Raw genomic sequence first — 16,024 nt, 5'->3', positions numbered from 1 at the left:
TGCACAGCCTCACCCTACAGTATAAGTCAGATGGTACAGGAACCCGTACAGACTCGAGGGTTCAACCAACAGACACATAAACGGGTTTATGAGGGTTTGTGCAATCGCCAACACATGTTGAGGTGATATATTAGAACCATTTGACAGCTTATCATTTACCATGAAGATAACATTAGACTATGGCACATTTTCCAGTGTTCTGGAAAAAGTCTTTAAAACAAAACAACTCTTGTTGGTCAAACGAACATCCTTTTGGTTACATATTACTCATTTAGAGTAGAATCAGTAGTGCAAAGATTATTTATATGATAAACAGCAAGTCAATGAAATGTTTCGGTCAATCTTAGATACCTTTGGGCAATATGTTTGAACAGTATTCCAGTGTGGTCTGCAGAGGGAAGTCATCATTTCATACAGGGTGGTCTTCTTCGATGCAAAGCGGGAGAATCAAAGCTCTGAGAACAACAGAGGAGACCAGACATTAAAGGATTTTTTTCTTTCCCACCAGTCCAAAAGGCAAATATCACATAAAAACAACAAGAGATAAGTCGTGATTTGCTCACCTACGTTGTCCTTTGGTGGTCTTGCAAGTGCAGAAATGTCTGAGTTCACACAGAATCATTATTCTGAGTAGAATAGAAACATGCAGGTTTAGCTACACTATTAATAACAACGCGCTTCTCTCATCTTTGTTGTCGACAGATGAGAATCACAGTTTACACAGCTGGAGGTCCTTCTCTGATAAATGTGACATTAAGTAATTTTAAGTATGTCAACAAAGTCCAGGGGGACTTAAACATTTGCTGGACAATAGAGAAATACTAACGCTTTGATTTTCATTTTTCCTTCTCACCCTTGTTTTTTTGTCAAGAAGCTGCACACTCATGGTAAAATCCAGTGAGGCTTGCAGCTAATGATCTTTGTGTTGCATTAATTAGTGGGGAAAAGACAGAAAAAAAAGACAACAAAGCATCTTTATTGTTATTTTTGTGTTGCCTATTATGCGCAGTGATTCTGTGATTCTCTGACTTTGCTGAACTTGGTTTACAATATAAATCTACAGTGTGACGTCTGTGAGTTTTCACTGCAGAGAAGATGTAATAATTTCATCATCTTGTGAACTTTAAGCGAATATTTTCTCCTCAATTAATGGAGGAATGTGGAATTTATCTACAGCAAATCTCGGGCTCAACACTAGGGGTGGGAATCTCTTGGCATCTCACGATTCAATTCGATTCGATTCGATTCGATTCGATTCCGATTCAGAGGTCAACAATTCTATTCTAAACCGATTTTCGATGCATTTTGATGCAGCAATTTTTCATGCATGATTTTTAAAAAAAAAAGAAGAATTCAATCTGAGTTTGCTAATCACTTTCTACTTTTTCTCACTCTGTGACTACTTGCTACTTTCAAAGCAAAGTATTTGTAATGATCCATACTTAATTCACTTCCAATATATTTAATTAAAAAAACAAATGAAACACACAGCAAACATCCAGCTTTGCAAAGAACCAACAAGAACAACAAGTGTGCCTGTGGCAGCATACATGTAGTAAATTAACACAGCCTCAGCATATTCTGAAATACTAACATAAACAATCTTCCTGTTATGTGCAATGAGCAAAATCATTCCTCAGACAAAAAAACCCCAAAACATTTTGCTGTACCAAAGTCACAGCTCATTCAAAAATATAGAATCCTGTACCAGCAGCTCTAAAACAAAAATAATATTTGTGGACTTTAGCATTTTCTGAGTCACTAACAACATAAAAAGCTGCCCTTGTTCACAAATACATAATAAAGAATCCAAGACTTCTCACCATAAACAAAATCCTGAGCATAGAATCCATCAGACCAAAAAGCAAACAATTTGCTGTATACCACATTCAAATATAGTTTACATACAAAAAAGATCTTAGGTAATTAAACACCTGCAGAGAGAAAAGTCACAATGTTGTGTCACTGTTTCTAAGCAGCTGCACTGATGGACTCTGTGGACAGCGGGACAGTAAACCTACTGACGACTCAGCGGTTACCTGCAGACCTGTTTACAGCATATTGATGTCACAGCTAAACAATACAAAAAGCAGCTCTCATACAAAAAGAGTGTTGGGATTGCAATAGAGTTTGTGTTCCGAGTTGGGTGGAAAATTTGATATCGATTGCCCCAAGATCTGCTGTGTGGAAGCAACTACAACTGACTGGTTTTCTTCCTCCTCTGGGTAGAAACGTTTAATGTGGTTTCTCATGTTTGTAGTGTTTCTAAAATATTTTAGTTTAGTTTCATATGGTGTGGGTCTTGTCCGGTTCCGATTTCCCTTCAACATCATAGAAGCCAAAATGCTTCCACACGCTTGCTTTTGAAGCAGAGGGTGCCGGCTGAATGTTGCGCTCAGCCATCCCATGTTTTCTTGTTGTGTGCACGCCATCGACTGTCCGGGTGCTGCACTGCCGCGCGTCCGAGTTCCGCCTCTCGCGCTCCGTCAACATTACGTTGTCAATTAACCTTTAGAAAACCGATTTCCGACATTTGAGAATTGATTCAGAATCATCCACGTCCGCATCGCGATGCATCTAAGAATCAATTATCTCTCCCACCCCTGCTCAACACATGGTTTGAGTGTTTCAGGTTTCCTTCCCCTCCTGCTCTCTGCTGCCAGCGTGTCAGCAGAGACAAGAATCTCCTGCATGTTTGTGTGTGACTGACCTGGCCTGAACCCTCCACCGACGCACCAGGCTGTCAGAGCGAGTAGGCGATCAGAGATGTCAACATCAAGGCCGCTGAAAGGCTCGCTCCCAGCGCTGCATGACGGCTCCCTCCGTTCACCTCTCTCCTGTTCTTACATCTCGTCTTTATGCTTCCCCTCCTCTTTGTTTACCCTGTCATGCATGTCCTTTGCTTGCCGCTGTGTACCTCTGCCTTTCCTGCCCTCTCTGCCTGCTCATTATCCCCAGACAAAGCCTTCTTCTTTCTCGCTAATTTTCTCCATGTTTCTTCGTGTACTCAACTGAACTGGCGAGGGTCTGCAGAGTTCACTTTCTCAAGCACTTCCCCTGCTATTGCTCCTATAAACATGGACTGGAAGTGAATGATGTTGTTGCAAACTACAATTGAGGCAATTCTTAGTAAGTATTACCCATCAATATTTGAGGCTGGGGTTGGGGGGGTTGGCTTCCCTCACTCTCTGCAAGTTACACGTTGTCTGGTTGTCTGGTTGAGAAACCAGTCACCTATGTAAAGGGCTTCACTATTACTATAACTCTTTGCTTCCTCAGGCGTCCACTGACCTTGTTAACCTTGAGTATTTAAGCTTAAAGTATTATTAGGCTTAACAGTAATCGTTTTGAACCTCTGAATCCTTTCGATTCTTAATGCTTCTTGTGACCTGTCCGTTTGGTCCGTTCCTTATATATGTCCCCCTGACCCTAATGTTTATAGTTTGTACAGTTTAGGCAACCTGGTTCCCTCCACCCATCCCTTTCTCACATACACAACACAACCATGGGTGTAATTTAATAAGAAAATAGCAGAGTTTTTTTTTTTTTTTTTTTTTTAGCTACTTACCTAACAGTGCCTGGGACGAGGATGCCATATCTACTACCTTCCACTCAGTCTTCACACACCTGGAGAATGGGAACAGCTACATCAGAATGCTGTCTGTCGGCTTAAGCTCAGCATTCAACACAACACCGATGAGGCTGATCGGAAAACTGAAATGAAGTACCTCTTAACTTGTCAGTTCATTACAAGCAACTTCTTTACTTACTTACGTCTTAAAGGGGGCACAATGTTGTTGCGAAGAAGAAATTCAATTCAGAGTTTTAATATTTACAATATTAATGAGACAATACAACAAACAGACTTTTTAAAATGTTTTTCCATAACTGAATAAACAAGCTGTTCTCCTGTTGTCGTTTGTTCAGTTTATACAGTCATGAAAACCAAAGAGAGTTTGTTCGTTTGGTTTGTTTATGCATAAAAAGTCATTCATCATTCAGTCGATGAAGATCTTTCTCTTCGGATTAAATTTACTTCCCCAAAACTACACAGTGCTCCTTTAATGCAGACATGAAATTCTCACCTGAGTTAAAGATACAGCATGAGCTTGGACTTCCGCACCTAAACATGAGAGACGCAAGCATCCAAAATAATATGTGCATTGGGTGTTTGTGTCCCTTCAGAGTCAGTCTTTCAGCAGAAGATGCACTGTGACCGGGAAGAGAAGAGGAGGTGTTGAATTGATTTATGCAAACTTCTCGGTACGTCGTCATAACTCCACTTCCTGAGAAATTTGAATACTTTATTGGGTACATTTGTGGTGGCGGGGATTCTTGCATCACTGTTGTGGCTGTTTACTGTCGCGTCTCTGCAATTAAGGGAAGCAATGGAGAAGATCAGGAATTCATGGTCGCCGCACAGATCTTCTGAGCTGCTTATTATTGGTCACGCTAACCTCAACTGGTTTTTCCGGCACACATACGAGCAGAACGACCTCTGTTTTGAATCAAATCTGTCTCAGCTGATACCCCGACCATGCAGACCAATTGAATGAAGAATCTAGTTAAATCAGTCTGAATAGATATTATTCCGAGAAACAAATCACCCTTTTCTTCGGATGCCTTTGTCCCCGTGTGTAACCACCCTGCAGTGTGCGTCAGTAAAACTAGAAAAATAAAAAAGCCACACTCCCACCAGAGATTAATTATGAATCTCAAGAATCCCTCTGGAGACTGTAACTCAAGACTCAAGACTTTAATTTATCTACCTAGGCATCACTTGTACCACCAAATATTAACTCAGGCCCGTTACATGCTCAGTTAGTTAAGAGAAAACAATGACAGTCAGCTTGTTCTGTGACATCACTGCAGTAATCTGCCTTAACATCCCTGAATCACTTTCATCTGATCAAATATCACATTTCTGATGGTAAAATTTGTGGATACAGTAGCTTGTAGAGGTGGGAAATGTACACACCTTTACAGCCTCTGACTGAAAGTATAAAAGTACATTTTTCGCTGTTATGGACATTTCTACCAGCCATTTCTCTCCAAAGCTAATAGGTAGAGTCAGAGGGATTTGTCCGAGCTGGTCTTTAACGCATCAGTGTGTAAGTGTTTGTGTGCTGAGAAAGGTGTTCCACAAGGATCCATACTGGGTCCCACGTCATTCAGTCTGTAGACCAGCCTCTTTTTAGTGACCCTTTCCATTACTGCCGTGGCTGATCTAAGTCCAGTTATCAATGACTGCATGGATGGTTAAATTTTTTGTGGTCTGCAATAACTCTGTCTGACTCATAAAGGTAGGAAACATAATGTGAACGTTTTAATGGGACTGAGATCACTTATGACCTCTGAAATTAGGTGATACTCGTCCCGTGCGAATGGGGCTAAGAGCGTCTTCTCTCCTTCACCACCGAGACGTCACACATCTCCAGCACATCTTTCAGAATAACTCCGTGGAGGGTGGAAATATGTTCAGCAACTTCAATCCCAATCCATCCTAAAATGTAAAATCATAATGACGAGCATCAACTTACAATCAGCCCCAGCATGCAAATGAAATGAATTTTTTTTAAAAAGTAAGCTCCAAGAGAGAAAACTCCCCAAATTATATAAACAGTAACCAACAAGACAGCTAATACAAACAGAATTGATCCACAGAATGCACATTACACAACACAACATGTATATAATGGGTTCAGGTTCAAATACATGCTCATTAAACACATCAGACAATTATTTCCACTTCACCTGACAGTGCCCACCAACTCATTACTTCTGGAAATGCGTCACTGACAGGATATCCCTCATTACGAGCCGTGGCATCTCTCCCTCTCTCTTTCTCTGCGTCTTTGTTTTTCTTTGTCTGCAACGTGACCTCTCAGTTATCAAACCGCATGTCCAAAACTACAGACCAGTGGCCGCTGCCCTCGCCATCACCGAGAAAACTGTCACGTCAACGAGGGAGAAAACATCACACGTACGTCCTCTCAGAACGTATCTCAGTGGGGATTTTAGATTTCGGATCTAACCACACTGGGTCTCTTTCATAATCTCATTAAATTAACCTGTGAACTAATCTCTCCTACACACACACACACACACACACACACACACACACACACACACACACACACACACACACACACACACACACACACACACACAAACTACTAGATGCATGCTTGACTTTGCATTGATTCTTAGTAGATATTATTATTATGAACCATTATCTATATTATCTACCTAATATATCTTAATATATAACTTCTATAGTTGCTATTGATATTATTTTTATTGTCTCAATCATTTCTCTACAATATTATTCTTCTTTTATTCATTTGTTTATTTATTTCTCTTGGTTCTTCTATTGATCTATCTTCCCCCAATCAAATATTCTCTCTTTCTGTCTGTCTGTCTGACCACCTGTGTGTCTGTTTCTGTTCCTGTCCATCAAAATATTTGCACAAGTCATTAAAGCAGACATATAATGCTAATTTTCAGGTACATTATTTCCTTTTCGGTCACTCATACAAGAGGTTTTTATGTTTTAAAGCTAAAAAAAAACAACACCATAATTTTCTCATACTGTCAGCTCTGTATTCCCCCTTCTGTTATAGCTCCTGTCTCTTTAAGGCCCATCCTCCCTGATACCCAGTCCGCTCTGATTGGTCAGCTCACACACGCCTGAGCCAGCACCACAGACAACAACAGAGCAACCATGCTAAAATCGAATTATCTGAACGAATTAAATGAGGCACTTCTGATGAGTTATGTCAGGAGCAGCGTTTTCTGTAGGAGAGAGGAGCTTCTGTTGGTGTGGACTTTTTAATTTTGTTTTTGTTTTTTAATTTACTTGTAATAATAATAGTAATAATGCATTTTATTTAAAGCAAATAAGAACAACAATACAACAAAAACAGGAGACAATTTAGTTCAAATGAGGATAAATAAATAAATAAATAAATAAATAAATAAATAAATAAATAAGAAGAAGATGCAATTACATAGTGCCAGGAGCTCGGCACAGAATTCACACTCCGCAGTCCTCACCATACAGGAAGTCAGCCGGGCCGGGTTAGGCCTTTTATTACACTGAAGCAAAATAAAAAAAATGAAAAATCACAGCAGGCATCCTCTGTGCAGTGAGTGTAGCTGCAGTCGAGAAAAGGTCATTGCCTGATTTTTCACGGCTAAACAAACTACATGAACAAACTCTCTTTGTTTTCATGAATGAATAAACAAACTGACCTTAAAGGACAACACAGTTTCATACTTTGTTCACACGTGGCGGACCCTGCCACCTTTCGAGCTTTAAACAGAGTTCAGGAGGCCAAATTTTCCTCTGAGAACAGCTCGTTTATTCAGTTATGGGAAAAAAGAGAATGTTTTTGTAATATTACCTGATTAATATTTTAAAGAGTTTGAATTTGTTCTCCAAAACTAGAGTGGCCCTTTAATGGTGGCACATCTGACCTCCTGCACAGGCTGGATGATGCTTTGCACTTATTTACCCTGCATTAGTTATTAGCAAACTTAATTAGACAGATTTAATTTCACAGCTAATAACCGCAACTAGAAACTCAACTGGTTTCCAGTTCTGTGTAACGGGAACGAGTCGTCATAGGTCTTGAAAGTCTTCCCAGTGAGGAAATTTTTAAACGCTGATCATGTGAATAATATCTGTGGCTGTATGAGGGAGCAGGTTATGTTTAATACTGATCTCAGTGAGTATTCACAGATAAATAAACCTGCACTGGATGATTTTAACGGAGGGAATCACTTCAGGTATCAGAGATGAGACAAATGACGAATTCTTCCTCGTCCCCTGAGAACATTTCCATTTAAAAGCGCTGTTGCTTGCCATTAGGCAGTCTGCCACGCAAGAGACAAAACAAGTGCAGCACAAACACATTACCGAGCACGTCATTTAAGGCACAATTTGCACCGAGCATCAAAAAGATTTATTCAGTGTGTCCTTTCCTCCTTCCCCTTGCCACAGTTAGTTCCACTTGAGTATGAAGTCCAATAGCGCCCCCACTCCTCCACCTCCATCATCAACATCATCACTCTTCCCTACACTTGTTAGTCATCAGCAGGGAAAAAAAGAGTTTCTTGTGAATGCATCATTCATCTCTCTCTTCAGATTAAAAAGCCTTCTTCGCCTTCCAGACTGTTTCTATTAGATTAGTTTGTCTTCTATTCTTGCCATTTTGAAAATCATCCCCTCCTCTTCAAACCCTGTTCATCTCCTGATGTCATCTCCCGATAGTTGTATATTTAATGCTTCCACTCCACCTCCACCCCCTCTGTTCCCTCTCCTTCTAGCATCTTCGCTGTTACCCTTCCTCCTCATCCCTCCCACCCCTCTATGTTCTCCCGATTGATGCCATCTGAGGTTGCAGGCCCAGGCCGCCGGAGCTGCAAATTTACCCAGCAGCACACGTCACTAGCAGGGGAGCGCAGTGCTCCCAAAATAGCCCAAACAGCAATTGGTGAAAAGGGGGCCCAAGTGGTAGTTACCGAGGACCGATTTCTGACAACAACATGAAGCTTTCCGAGCACCATGTGAGCACCCATCATTTAATCACCCACGCAAAACCCTGCTGGTTGATTTATCATGTGCTATGGCACTTGTTTGGAACAGCATTCGAAAGTTGCCTAACATCTTATTCTGAAGCCACTCTTCTGAATGAATTTGTTCCTCCTGACAGCCGGGGGCTTGTGACGAGGGGAACCCTGGCTTCTGTGCCATCCACCAAACGCACAAAGTAGAGCGACACAGATGCACATACTGCAATCCAGCTGAAAGACATGAAAGGCTCCTCTGATGTGAGTCATGTGCTCGAACTCATTCCACCCATTTGCTTATTAAAATACCACCAACACAATATTCACGACTGGGGTAATAATCTGTTTCATGATCTGCTTTGTGCAACAGAAGCGATATGATCTTGTTACTTTAAAGTCGTCTGAACATCATCCAAACGCGGAGCAGGCCAGGTCACAAACAGACCCTTTTTGACCGATGCCAAGTCCTAAAAACACACCGTGTCGCTTGTGTCGCTTGTGTGCTTTATCCGCGGGGCACATGTGAGCAAAAAACACAGCAACACCGAAGCAAGGCAAATGTCAGATCCCGGTTAACAATAAAGAAGGTGTCACTCAATTCTACTAATTTCATGACCAGCCAGCGTGTAACGTTACTCAATAAGATCTTTAGATGCTTGCATAATTGTGGGCTGTTGTTGCATAAGTGGAAAAGACATGCAGGGTTTAATTAAAAACAGCTAACAAAGGCAACATTCAGGGGTTTTCTTGTTTCACAGTATCGACTGCGATTCCTAGAATTTCAGCAAGAATCCCATTGTGGAAAAAAAAAGAAAAAAAAAAGAGCCCGGTTTATGAAGCTCAGCGCTGGTTTGGAACTGAAAGAAAGGCGTGCAGATCGTACACGTTGCAGCCCTTTATGTATGGCCAAACCATTAGCCCCTGTGGACCAAACGCCATGAACCAAACAAAACTTCTCCTAATTGTTCTGTTAGGTCTCTATTAACTAAATAACACCAATTTGTACATCTTCCAGGTGGAAAACGACTGCTTGAGGCTGTTTTTTTCACTCAAATCTGCAAAAGTGGGCCCACAGAGGCAAACTAAATCTGCAAAAAGACGCTCATTTTGTCTCCAGTTTGCTCTTGTTTGCAGCTTGTCAACCGAAGTCCTGCCACGCAACCGACAGAAAACATGTCCCCGGGGTCTCACCCGACACGACCCCACTCCATCCACTGAGCAAATCTGTTATTCGTAAGGCAATTAAATCATCACAGTTGAGTTCCTTATAATGGGTCTTTATTGCACCCATGGTGGGATAAACATGAGCCAATTACACATGTAGAGCTGATGAAAACATTACTCTCAGACGTATCTCACGTGGAGTTCAGTCCACGCAAGGGTCCTACGAGGGCGCGAGGGGCAGAGGGAGTAAGAACGTCTGGGCCGGTCGGAGGAGCGGTGGCGGGTCACTCACTCAATCAGCTCTTGAAAATGTTTCCTAGATTCCACTTGACATTGCTCGCGGGATAATCTGATTCGGCTAATTATTTCATCAAACAATAGGCTTGTTTGTCCCTCTAATTTAGAACCTGGCAGGGAATACAAGAGGTGGCTGTCACGTTCAAGAAGCTTTTGATTTTCAGGGGAATGTCGAGGCGGATGGTGACTTTTCTCCACACACAGCTTCCAGGTAGAAATAATCAACGCAGATCAGCAAGTCCTTCTTAGAAATCAGTTAAAGGTGCATGTGGACAAAAAAATACAAATGGCTGACTGTCACATTCAGGGTATATGAGCAGAGTAACCGCTAACTGTAGCTTACCTTAGCTGCTTAGCTCAGTTAGCCATGCAACTAGCGATTCAGACTGAGAGCTGACAGGAGCCTTGGACAGAGATGTGCCATGGCTAGCTGGTTCAGTAGATACCGTATCACAACACACAGACATCATGCCATCAGAAATGGTACTGATTCACATTCTGGTGATGATTCCTGTTTTTCCAGCTAACACTTTTTACATATTGCCCCTTTACATTTTTAGCTGTATAGGGAAAAAAATGCATGGTCCAGCTAAAGTCAGACAAGAGCATCTGAATATCTCTGGCTGTAGTTTGCAGCGATGTCAATTTTCGAACAACCCTGTTTTAGATTTCAAAACAATTGTAGATATCACATGACAGAAACTGAATGAGTCAATCAGTCAGTGCAGATCTTTATCTTGTAAGGTTGTAAAGGGGAACAGTCTTAAATACAAAAGTGTTTTCACTAGCTAAAAACTGCAGTGTCTGCTTCACTTTTCCTCCACAAACATTCTCCGTCTGTGAAACCACATGCGTTGGCTTTGTCTCGTTTGTGCAGTGACGTAACAGAAATCAACACAACATTTAATCGTTTTGAAGAACTACCTTTATTACGGAAGGCACACTAAGCATATCCATCATAATTATATAAATATATATATAATTATTGAGAATTGTTTTCCACTGGTTGCTCAGAGGACTGAAACCAATCTTCAGCCCTTAAAATGCATACACAGATGACTAGCTGTACTTATGTATGTCTACAAATGTATATTTGTATTTTAAAGTACAGTTCTCAATGTGTTCAAGAGAGGGATGGAATAAAATAAATAAGTTAATATCGATAATGTTTGCTCCTTTTTCAATCTGTCCACTGAAATATAAACAGTCACCCAGATAAATCAACCCTTCCTACTGTAATACCATTTATACACCCTTTTTACAAAAAAAAAAAATCCAGTTCATCAGGGGTTAAAATATCAACATATGGTGTTCTATTAAGATTATCCGGCTTTGCCATTTTGCTACTCAGCCGGAAATAAACTGCAGCTGCGCTTCTGATGTGCGGACGTGCTTGCGTGGGCATGGACGGGTCTCATGCTCGCTGCTTTAAAATTGTGCGTGCTGCAGCTCATTCATAAATTCTAAACTCAAGCAGCCCAGTACAACAGTCTTCCTGTCATAAAACAGAGAGCAGAAATAAAAAAAAAAAAAAAAAAATGTAACAAGCTGGCCAGGGGCGCCATCTAGTGGTCAGAGCCCCACTGGTCCAACCTATGGTACAATCTGTGGCCATTACTGACAATTACTCCTGAGAGTGTAACGATACATGGCCCTTCTAACTGCACATTTGTAACAATCATTCCTTAAAATAATTGCAACTCACCTGAGTACCTGCTGAATACCTTTAAAACAAACAAACACGGACAGAAAGACCCGAAGAAAACACGAGTCATTGTGTCTCGAGGTAGTCGATACTATTCAAACCCTAAACGGGGCGGCTCAGCGCTGTCGGGTCCGGCCTGGAGGACGCCGGTGGCTAGCTCGTACGCGGTGAACACCACCATGTTGACGGGGAACGCGCGCAGGTAATTGATGCCCAAGCTCCTGAAGAACACACCAAGTCCCTCCACCCTCACCGTTTCCGTGATGCAGTGAAATAAACCTTTGTATCTCCTCGTCTCCCGAACGCCGTCCATCTGCAGGCGGGCTTTGATCACGTCCATGGGGGTCCCTAACGTCCAACCTGCGATTCCTGCTATTCCTCCTGCGAGCATCACGGCACCCCAGTCTGGAGGAAAAGGAAAAGACGAAGGGGTTAAATGGCAAATGCAGACAGAGTTTGATAAGCACGGAGAAGCCCAGCGATCGCTGCATTTAAAAGATATTTAATAGCTATGCATGTGATGTCGTTGATTTTATTTAACAGCAAAAAATTCTCCTGTGGGCTGCGTTAAAATATGAAAACATCCACAAAGGTAAATTCAAAATGCTGACACATATAAGCAGCGATGGAATGTGATTATTTCCATATTTATGCAACATTATACTCACACCTCACGACATCTCAGGCAGATATTGTACTTTTAAACTCCATTTCATTTGTCTGACAGCTTAAATTACTCGTTACTTTTCAGATTACAGGACTTCCTACTCTTCGATTACCACGTCAACCCCCGATTTCGGTGATGACGAGTGAGAATTGTTTTCCTTCACTCACCTGGTTTCTTCTTGCCGCTGCTCGTCAGCATTTCGCAGACGGTCGTGTACGTCAGGAAATACGTGGCTAACGATGGCCCGTCCCTTAGCATGAGCGGGAGCACTCCTCTGTAGAGCCCCCTGACCCCCTCCTCTTTGATGATGCTCAGTAGACAGTGCACTGGACCGTGGTACTTGGGTTTGGCTCCACTTCGCTTGGACTCTGTCTGACACTGCAGGCGTACTTTCACTAGGTCACCTGGACACATCACCGACGTCTGTTGGAGGCAGATAAAGGAGATTCTCAGCGGCGGGAGTCTCAACAGCGAGCGCTAAACACGTATTTTTGTGTGTGTTTTAGGTGAAGTTGACCTATAATTTCACACAACCCGTACAGCGTAATGAAACACATTCTTCACACGATTCAACAGCTTTCAGTCAGTTTGTGGAGTTGCGTGAGTTACCTGAGCTATACCCCCGGCCATACCGGACAGGAAGACTTCTAGTTTGGTGTTTGGACCGGAACCACCTCTTCGCACCTGGCTCAGACACTGCAGGCAGTTCCTGTATGTGCCGAACGACATCGAGGACGTCAGGGTGACTGTGGTCAGGGGTAAGGACATGCCTTTGAAGAAGCCGTGCGCCTGGTGACACAAGCGAGAGAAACAAAACATTCAAACATTTCTGACTAATGAGCAATTATCTGTTTTTTCATTCTGATGTGGGCGAATTGTATCCCAATTCCAGAAACTTTCTTCATAGAAAGAGGTTGCTGAAAATGTCAGTAATTCACATTTTGTTACTACATCATTATACAACCAACAGTGACACATACAGACCTGCCACCCTCGAAGGAAGTTTTAAAGTATCACCTAATGCCAAGAAAATGTCCAGCTCATGTGAATGTGGCCAGAAATCAAATATCTTATCCTTCATTAAAGGAGCAGTATGTGAGAATTAGCTGGTTAGCAGTAAATGTATCTCTGCAACACAATACAGAGGAATCATAATGTCCAAATGATTAAAACTGTAAGACATGAATTTCGGGATGTGCCACACAGACTACTTTTCCATCATGGTCCAACTGGTCCAGCAGACTCTTCGGGTGTGGCCGCATTAACTTCAGGTTATTGTCTTATAGTTAGTTGCCTCAGTTTCTTGGCTTACATAACACTCCTTGTTGCTTTTCCTTCTCAACAAACTTCTTAATAATTTGAGAAGCGCACATTACCACGATAGGTCAACCCACCCCTTCTTTGGAAAACGTTGTCGCCACACACTGCCATATTCCACTGAACTGTTTCTGGGTTTGGATCCGGACCTAGAGAGACGAAGCACGTGATTGACATGACCGATGCTGTGAACAAGGAATTTGACAGTCCGGTTTACATTTTTCCTGCAGTGTAAACCAAAACTACAGCTGGCAACCAGCACAACCAACACTGAATAATAAGGTGAGGAATGATTAAAGGTGAACTACGTAGTGTTGGGGAAGATATTTTAAATCAGAAGAGAAAGACCTAAACAAACTCAATAAACAAACTAGGGATGCATAAACTACAGCTAACCCTTTGTTTTCATGACTGGTTAAACTGGAAAAAAAAACAAAAAAACAACAACAAACAAAAACATGTTTATGCATGGCGGACCCTGCCACTTTTCTAGCTTCAAACACCTTGTTCATTCAGTTATGGAACAAACAAAAATGCTGACTATTTGTTTGTATTATTACCTCATTTATAATATGATTATTAACATTCTAAGTTTGGCTTTCGTCTTCAAAACTACATAGTGCTCCAGTACTGCGCTGAAGTATACATGTATATATGAAAAACTCTTTATATAAGTCAACCATTCTACATACTGTACCTTCACGGTGTCCAGAGGGTAGCCCACTACGACTCCACATGCCCCTGTGTGTTTCCAGAGAGAAGAGAGCGTCAAGGACACATCTGGCACAGAGATGCTCAAGGTTGCAGGTTTGGAGTTTTTTTTTGTCAGGGAGGTCAAATGTGACGCTAAAGAGGTAATTCAACGCCAGCAAATCTTCATCTGTTTATTGCATTCTTCCTGATCCCCTGACTCTACTGCAGCTCTGGACCTGACACACAGGTGATACTTTGAGGTCACAATGTTTCCACAGTTTTCTGATCTGTTAAGTGCTTCCTCCAGGTGTTGGCACAATACCTTTCCCAAATATCAAAAAGATTTAAATGGTTGAGAGCAAACATGGCGCCTTCATTAGCCCACAGAAACACTATGAACATAAATACTGTATATTATTCTAGGCATATAGAAATTCCAACACACGTGTACTCTCAACTGCCAGTCAAACCATAGGCACTTGTTTAAACGTGTTAGCTGTGGAGATGCCACAGAACATGTACAATAAACGAAGGCAGTTTTACGCATCCGAGTTCAGGTTTTTATCTTATCTCCTCACACGCTGTCGTCCTATTGTAATCGCGCCACGCACACACACACACAGACACACACAGACACACACACATACAGTAGCTAATCTGTGTAGCTAACAGTTCATGCTAACGCGCTAGCGCACAAGCTAGCTCGATTACCTGCAAACGATCCAGACAGAAAGTCGACGATGGGCATCCTGTCAGATGGTGACCGCCCGGCGCACGGTTGTCAATTGAGAGCCCATTCTTGATCCAGCGTGCGTTTGCGGAGCCGTAACCTTGTGGGTGTTGCGGTGACATCACGTGTAGCAGATGCTTATGTATCTCTGTGTGGGAGTGACGCGCTGCCAGCCAAACAGCGTCGACCTCGAGCGTCGGACCCGACTTCAGCCGAAGATAGCCGAACGTGTCACGCTTCGTGAACGGGTCGTAAGCGCCGGGAAGTTGCTTATAATATGCGATTTAAAAAAATGGGAGACATATTCAGAGCCACGTCATCGTGTTTTGTATCATTTTACCGTTTTTTTTTTAAAAAAAGAAGAAAATAAAACAAGAAAAAAAACGTCTGAATAAACTCTTCACACATGACACCACATATCAACTGATTTGGTGTCGTTTACTGGAGGTACATATGAAACAGTAATAAAAAAAAGCTCCACATGACTTATTATCGGCCTGCTGTAGATGTTACGGTACATCCACGCCATGTCCGTGGTTATAGCAAAGGTCAGGGAATGACATTTACGTGCTCACAGGCAATAGTATTGATTACAGTGTTATTATGTATTTATATTTCTGATATAAATAGACTGTTATTAACATGATTTGCGGATGCGTCATGTATTAAATAAAGAATTGATCTCTATTGCAATTATCCTTATGTGACTGTCCATTCTTTTACCTGCTCTGTGCCCCAGATTATAACGAATCCAGTCCGCTTTAACTGTTGAGATACCTTTGAAGGGCAAATACAACTTGTTAAAAGCAGTAGTTCACCTGCAGAAGTCAGTTTCTGGCGGACGATCACTTTTTTTGCAGCACACCGGCCCGCTCCA

The 16,024-nt window shown here is 41.9% G+C and overlaps 1 protein-coding gene and 1 long non-coding RNA gene across 2 annotated transcripts; both read right to left on the bottom strand.

Moving 5' to 3' along the window:
• Positions 1-325: 325 nt before the first annotated feature.
• On the bottom strand, positions 326-3,774 carry LOC119012583. The gene is made up of 3 exons (XR_005072527.1): positions 3,569-3,774; positions 564-626; positions 326-455 (listed from the first exon to the last, which is right to left on the bottom strand). It is a non-coding gene; the product is annotated as an uncharacterized LOC119012583 (long non-coding RNA).
• Positions 3,775-10,942: 7,168 nt separating this feature from the next.
• Positions 10,943-16,006, bottom strand: slc25a47a (solute carrier family 25 member 47a). Its single transcript, XM_037085435.1, has 7 exons — positions 15,871-16,006; positions 15,129-15,416; positions 14,422-14,465; positions 13,802-13,873; positions 13,017-13,196; positions 12,575-12,830; positions 10,943-12,145 (listed from the first exon to the last, which is right to left on the bottom strand). Exons 2-7 carry the CDS (start codon positions 15,163-15,165, stop codon positions 11,832-11,834), a joined length of 903 nt encoding a protein of 300 aa, XP_036941330.1. The 5' UTR covers positions 15,166-15,416; positions 15,871-16,006; the 3' UTR covers positions 10,943-11,831.
• Between the last annotated feature and the right edge of the window lie 18 nt (positions 16,007-16,024).

Source organism: Acanthopagrus latus, chromosome 22 (genome assembly GCF_904848185.1).
Source record: "Acanthopagrus latus isolate v.2019 chromosome 22, fAcaLat1.1, whole genome shotgun sequence".
Classification (NCBI taxonomy): Eukaryota; Metazoa; Chordata; class Actinopteri; order Spariformes; family Sparidae; genus Acanthopagrus; species Acanthopagrus latus.
This window is presented reverse-complemented; position numbering and strand designations above follow the sequence as displayed.